We start from the raw sequence: 7,627 nt of genomic DNA, 5'->3' as shown, positions 1-7,627 counted from the left end.
AGAAAAGTGCTTGCGTTCCAAAATGTCGTCCATTCGCGGGGTGCTTTTGTGGAATGTTTTGTGAAGGTCCATATTCATGTTCGTAGCATGAGCGGCAAAATCTGTAACATGCTCATGACTCGTCTTTGGTGGCAAAAAGCCCCCATGTGGTTGTAAATCCTGCGCTTAGTCTGCTTGGATCAGAATGTTCTGTTTTCTGAACATGATGCCTGCTATGGTATTGCATTTACCATAGGGAGGAGACACAGTCCATCGTTTTGGACACTTTCTCAGGTGCCTCATCACACCATTAACTCTTCAATCCATGTAGGTCTACAGGTGTCAGTGCTGTAGTGCTACTGGTTGGAGGGTTTCGGTTGAATCGTAGATGAATCATTTGGAAGTCTAACATTTTCTGTATTTTACTCCATTAATTTCATGGCTTCATTTGATTACTGATCCTCTGTGGTATCCTGGTGCATCAATGGGACTCGTTACAGATTCATATACACAGACCATGGCTGTCGTCGGGGACTCTTGATATCTTCATCCAGAAGGAGCCAGGAGCAAAGATATCCATTCTATATCCTTATATTCCCGGTGTCTACTCCACTTATCCATCTGTCCATCCAGCCCCAACATTGAGCATATCCCCAATGAGGAAAACAGGGCACAGTCTTGAAGCATAAAACATCCACCTTTCATTGACGATTGAACAAATTTTGCTCTCCACAAATTTCTCACTTTCCTAGAGGGACTGGTTTGACTGGGAACAATAGCGCTTCAACCATGGGAAGGACCATTTTGTCCAAAAATGTGCTCCAATTTGATTGGACAGTGCAAATGGTCAATCAGCAGTTGGAGCGATCCAGTTGGACATGTTAGTCAGAGGGCCCCATCTGCACTGGGTGGCATGTTGTAGAATTGGTTGGTAGCTTTGTCAACAGCAAACGGACCTGGTTATCAACCGTAAACAATACTTCCGTTCATTGATCGTTGGGTTTGCCATTCCCGGATGATGCGTCTCCTCCCTCGGTAGTCGTTGACGAGGTCGTTGAAAACTCTGTGACCCGTCGCGCCAGAGGGTTTGTGCTTTTGAGAAGCTCCATAGCAGAGACTCTGGCTCCTCCGCTGGAAGACTTGCTGCCTTTCTTCTGAAGCAGGGCCATGAAGTTCTCATTGCGGGAGCTCGATCTCTGGCTGCTGCCTAAGGTCAGATTTCTGAGGTCACTGCCACTGGTGCTGTGCTTCACTGGGGACACCAAGCTCTGGCGGCTGCCAAAGGAGTCCGATGGCTCCTTACGACCTAGAACCTTTCGCTTGGACCTGGGTGAAGAACAGAGAACAGAAGAGATTATATGTAAGAGTATAAGATAAAGAAGTGTATTTATAGGATTCAACACTAAGCTATACCAGGCTAGTGGATCAGAAATCTATGTCCCCAGTTTTTACTCGCCCCTGTAAAAATAGTTTTATTTATTATTGGTTATCAAAAACCACCAAAGACTAAAGTTAATTGCAATAATTAATCTTCGCTGCTATGGAATCAAGATGCTCTTGGCTCTTGTCATGGCACTCATGCCTTTGAAAAATGATCCCATTTTATCCAACTTGCCCTCAAACTTGTGGCAAACTTTGCAAAATATAGTTAGAGTTTCACCCTTATCCTCTAACACCACCAAACTTCACTCCTGTTTCCAGGATAATTGGAAAGCTCGCCTTCGCTTCAGCTCCTAAATTTTGTCTTTTCCCTGCACCATTTACCCAGTTGGTATTACACATATACATGACCCTCACTTCTCACTTCATTTACGACCTCAGAAATCAGTTTAGTAATTGCTTTATGGTCTAAATCACTAGTTCCAAGTCTTCTTCAATACATCATGATGTTATGGTCCCATTTAGAGTAAAATAGATGATAAAGCAGGGTATGCTTTGGGACGGGGCTACTGCGTAAATGGTACACACAGAGTTCATGAATTTCAGATCAGATTTCACTGTCAAATTAGACAGTGCAGACCAAATATGAATCAAGATTCAGTCACTGCATTTCCTACTAAACATAATGCAGTGTACTGTTTAGTTGTAGTATCAGAAAGATCATGATCAGGTGGCTGGATTGTGTCTAGAAGGGAGCCTTTGGTTTGCCAAAACTGCTTTTTGTCCAACCTAATTCTACTGTATACCCTGGTTAAGATCTGGGTAGGTTTATATATGAAAAAACACCTGGGTACAGTGAGGGAAAGATCATGGTTTTGGTTAAAATGATCCCTTTCCTGAGATATTTGCCAGGTCCAAGCATCCCTTCCAAACACAACCAGGAAACACAATGGCGGCCACCATTGTGCCATGTACCATGGAGCCTTCTGAAACTTAGATCAAATTGTCGAACTAGGCAGTGTTGATAAAATGTTAACCAAGATTCTCTCACTATATTGCTTATTTCTTGCTCAATATATTTTCAGAAACATATTTTAGCACACTGTTTAGTTTTAATATAAGAAAAATTGTGATCAGGCAGGCCGTCATTATTTCTTGCCGAACAGACAAGCCAAATTCAAGCACGGCCCAAGTCACAGTACGCCACCTGCCAAATTCCTCACCCTTTGCAGCTGTTTCACTTCATAAGTTGAAATGCACTCTTCAAGCCAGATAAGCCAAACTTAGATTGACATCTCTCCTTTCAGTGAATAAAAAAATCTAACTACAGAGGGGACTCCATCCTTTCTTGTAAGAGATGAAAACATTGACTCCTGTTCCTCCTTCTCCCCTCCTTACTTTTTCTTCTCTGCCTTTCAAGCTATTTTCAGCATCATGCAAGGTAAAATCATGAGCACTTGTTGCTTAGAGACTAGCTTTCTTCTGATTCTGTGTGTGTGTGTGAGAGAGAGAGAGCAATTCTGAAAAAAGGGACTAAATAAGAGCTGCTGGTCGTGCAGTAACCCACTATACATGTATCCGTTGCTAGGGAACCTTATGCTCCATCCGCCTCACACCTTTTCAACAAGACAATACATCTTTCGTCACACGGTCTGGGTTATAATAAGTCGGCGGTGAGCTCGGTGTAGGCTGAAACCATTTATACTGCACAAATATGTGTGTACTGTCAAAACAGACATGACTGTGATACAATTTTTAACCTTTCCAACAGCGTTTTCAGGAAAGGCGTTTAACATTGTCTATAGGATTGTACAGTATGACATGTATGTAAACTGGATGTATATGTGTGCATTTATGCAAACCTGTGAATAATAGTGAACAGATCTTCGGTGGTGTGTGTTGCAGGCGTGCTGGCCAACAAGTCATCATCTGTTTCCTCTGCGATGTGGAGTACCGTCTTCTCATTGGCTGCCGATTCATCTGAGCAAGACAGGGAAATCAAAGCAAAACATCACGTTTTTTCATATATTGTCATATATATGTAAATTTCTGCTTGCTTTGCGATTGTTTTACCAAAGCCAGTATTCATAACACATGTGTACATCTTGCAATTGAAGTAAATCTGGCTGAATCAGGTAATAATTAGATAATAATGATAAATGTCATCTTCACTGTTGCAAACAGTGGGAACCACTCTATGTTATGATTTGGTCCAATTTTAGAGCAATTGGGCTTAACTCACTTCAAAACCTGAGAAATCTCCTCAGGCAGAATCAGGAGTTTTGCATCAAACGCAGCGGGAAAAAGATCCTAATCAAATGTAGCAGCTCTGACAGGCTACCATTAAACACATGCATATAAAATGATAAGAAAAAGGTTGGGAGTTACACAGCTTCTGTCAAAACAACACTTCGAGATCAAACGGAATTTATTACTCAATATGTGTTAGCAAATGTTTTATGTATGATAGGGTTTATTTTATTAAGATTGCTCTGCAGTAGTGTTGCTTTCGTCAACGAAATTTATGACGAAATATCGTCGTCAACGAACCTTTATCACGTGACGAAAACGAGACGAGACGAAACGTAAATGGTGGTTATGTGACGATAACTATAATAAAATATATAATGCAATATTGTTGACGAATAAAAACAAGACGAAATGTGGTTTACAAAATAAAAACCCTGCTAAAATGTCTCTTCATTTTCGTTGACCAAAACGAGACGAGACGAAATAACTTTTTAATGTTTACTCGCGTTTATTATTTTGCAGTGTTTCTGTTTCCTAGGCTGTGTGTCGCACTGCGCAGACGCAGGCGACGTCACTTCCAATCCCCACTCGCGGCATTATTTAGATGCAGCTGTGGTGGGATCATGGCCGGGCAGCCGCGGAGAAAACGAAAACATGATATATGGACATACTTTGAGTACAAACAAGTGGAAAACAAAACGGAATGTGTCGTGGAAAAAGATGGGGAGAAATGCGGCCACAAAATAACGGGGAAAAACACGACAAGTTTATAAGGTAACAATATAAGAATAAGATAACCATGTTTGATTTGTGAAATGGGTTTGACTAAAAGAAAAATCTGGTTTTGTCTATACCAGGGGTCGCTAACAGGTGGACCGCGGTCCGAGTCTGGACCCAGACGCCGTCCTATACGGACCCGGACTTATAACCAATAAATTATTAAGAGATTTTAAAGACGCTTCTATTTTAACTGGCGCAACTTTTCTAGTCTTTCCGGCGCTGGTTTATCTGATCAGGAAACACACAGACCAACTGCAGAGAAGCTGCGTGTGGAGGAGACTGTTGTTAATGACAACAGAAACTAACGTGATGCTTAATGACATCGACACCAACCAGATGCACTTATAAAACGAAACAACTGTATAAGGAGGCCTAAACGTAAAACAGGAGAGTCTGTGTTTCTCTGTGAGAAACTTTCAGATCTTCTCACAGCAGAGTGAACAGGTGAGGGAGGAGAGGAGGACAGACTGATCACTAATCAATCACTGATACCGTCGTCCTCTCGGACTGATTAAAAAAATAAAAATGACAAAGTTGGTGACAAACCAAACCTGGATGTTCACACAAATAAAGTCTTTATGTAAAACACTGCAGAGTTTAACATCGTGCTGTTTAAAGACAGTCTGCTGTCTGTAGTTTGACAGAGAGGGTCGTGTCTGGAAGGGAACCCTAGACCCGCGAAAGATCGCGCGAGTTTGATTATTTTAGTAGAAATAACAAATCTTAACAAATCTCGCGAGAGTTATGCAAATAAAGAGTTACCTTCTAGATACGACTGAAAAAGGTGTGCAGCTCCAAAAATAGAAAATCATGTCGTGGTGTCGATGTTTTTAATGTGGCAGCCGCCATAAATAAAACACTATTCACTGATCACTGACCTGCTGTGATGGAAAAAATACTCACATTCTTTACTTAGGTATTTTTACATTGTGGTATTAGTGTTTTTACTTAGTTACTAAGTTAGACATTATGATGTTTTGGACCTTTGCTTTAGGAAATTTTCTCTAACTGGACCTCTTTGAATTTTAGTTGAATACCCCTGCTATACTGATTGGATTAAATAGAATTAGAATACTAAAAAGAGAGTAAAATACAATTTTCATTGACTAAAACTAGACTAAAATGTCATCAGTTTTCGTCGACTAAAACTAGACGAAAATAGTCATGTGTTATACTGACTAAAATAAGACTAAAATGCTCAGACTTTTAGTCGACTAAAACTTGACTAGACAAAAAAGAGTATGAAGGTGACTAAAACTAATAAAAACTAAAATGACAGTTTGACACAAAGACTAGACTAAAACTAAAATTAAAACAGGCTGCCAAAAACAACACTACTCTGCAGTGGCAAATAGTACTTCTTTGGACCTCATTATACATGTTTTCCACATCAAACTGCACCTTTTAAATTCTGATGAATGTGTAAGTGCAAATATATCTCATCTTAAAAAAAAACGCACAGCACTACAGAAGATACCAACTGCTACCTTACTTGCCAACTAGCTAGGGAAGTCATAAATATATCTAAAATATGAAAAAAGAAAGCTTTTTGAGGAAGACCATGTATTAATGGATCAAACTACATATTTCTGTTGATTTCCTTGTTTTAAAAGAATACCCACTGAAAATGTATATTCATATTTTAACAAAAATATGGCTAAATTAAGTTTACATTTGTCCTCAGCCATATTTTGACATAAATGTGAGGATCTGGAAAACACAGAGCATGCAAATGGTTAGCAGAAAAGTGGAGCAAAGTATTTGAGCGGTTTGAGTTTTGAGTTGGACATGTTGATCATTTTATTACCAGCATAGACAACATGTGACAGGTACTAGTTTCACCTTGTGTCTGTGTGTGTCATCATGGCAAAATGTGGTCCTGGAGACACCTACAATAGTTGCAATTACCACAGAAATTGTTTTGAGCACTTTGCCAGGTGTTTATGTCTGTCTGTAGGTCTTTGGATGGATTTTGTCAATGTGACAGCATCACAACTTTGCAAGATGTAGTCACAAAACTTCACAGTTGCACAGTTGAGATCAAAATGGAGGATGAGACCAAAGATGGCTGTGGTCTGAACAAGGACACAGAAAGCAGCGGGGTTGGATATAGAGAAGGGGCCACTGGCCCACATGATGCCCTGGGCCTATATTTGTGTTAAGTCATGGATCTCTGTATCCAGGTTTCAACAATCATTTCTGTCCACTATTTCATATTAGATATTAGATAAATCTTCACCTTAAGGAATGCATGTGTGTCATCATGACAAAATGTTGTCCTGAAAACACAAACTGTAGAAGGAACAACCCATGAGGTGGTTTTGAGTATTTTGTCTGTGGGCAGATTTTGTCAGTGCAATAGCATTACAACGGTGCAAGAGGCAATCATGAAAGTTTACAGGTGTGTAGCCTAGAGTTCAAAGATGGGTTTGGTCCAACCCAGGAATACTGAGCACTCAGATAATAACGTAATAATGCCCACTGAGTACCCATGGGTCACAACATCAACAAGTGGACGGGTGTTGTGGCTGGTGTGATTGATTCGCAAGTTGATCCCTTGTTTTACTGTAAAACTGGATTGCCATTAGAATTCACTCTAACTGTAATTCCAAGGTGATTACAGCTGCTGTCTTCTGCAAAAGACCAAACCTAAAAATCTTTTAAAATCCAAGCCCCTGAAGTAAAGACTTGCAGTAGGATACTCCTGTTGAATGTTTCTTCAGCTCCATCATTGTTTTTCAAATGTTTAAAGTAAAGTTTAGTTGAATGATGGATGTACATGAGCGCATGAGCCTGTGCAATATAGGAAGAAGAAGTGATGCAGACCAAAAACCAGGCTAAATTTCTGTTCTGAAAGTTCTGAAACACTCTCCTAAAGCATACCTGCCCCAATCCCTGTGCTGGCCATTTTATCTCCCAGTTCTGACAGGGAGGAATCCTGTAGAGATGACTGAAGTGACGACTCTTTTGAACTCTCCTCATCTGTTCCCAAGTGGTTCTCATCAGGCTCTGGCATATCAGGAACACTAGGAGTACTGGGAAACTCCTCTGGTGACAACGCTCCTACAGGAGACCGAAGACCCACAGGGCTGTCAGCCTGTGGTGTCTGGCGTTCTGTGCTGCCATTGGTGGAGGAGTGGACCGATGAGGGAAGAAGCAGGACATTTGGCTTCTTGGGGACTGGAGGTGGAACCTGGGAAAAATAGCAAATCAGCACAGTGAAGACTCTGAGATATGA

The 7,627-nt window shown here is 40.7% G+C and overlaps 1 protein-coding gene across 1 annotated transcript in view; it reads right to left on the bottom strand.

The window, feature by feature from the left end:
- Positions 1-359: 359 nt before the first annotated feature.
- The window catches only part of nhsl2 (NHS-like 2), a 222,704-nt gene continuing 215,436 nt past the window's right edge, over positions 360-7,627 (bottom strand). The window contains exons 9-11 of the mRNA XM_084711793.1: positions 7,273-7,582; positions 3,222-3,339; positions 360-1,305 (exon numbers count right to left, since the gene is read on the bottom strand). Coding sequence (XP_084567919.1) covers positions 966-1,305; positions 3,222-3,339; positions 7,273-7,582 — 768 coding nt within the window. The 3' untranslated portion in view covers positions 360-965. The remainder of the gene's footprint in view (positions 1,306-3,221; positions 3,340-7,272; positions 7,583-7,627) is intronic.

This window comes from Lutjanus erythropterus, chromosome 23, assembly GCF_056507025.1.
Source record: "Lutjanus erythropterus isolate fLutEry1 chromosome 23, fLutEry1.hap2, whole genome shotgun sequence".
Lineage (NCBI taxonomy): Eukaryota > Metazoa > Chordata > Actinopteri > Lutjaniformes > Lutjanidae > Lutjanus > Lutjanus erythropterus.
Note: the sequence above shows the minus strand (reverse complement) of the source record. Positions and strands in the feature narration are given on the sequence as shown.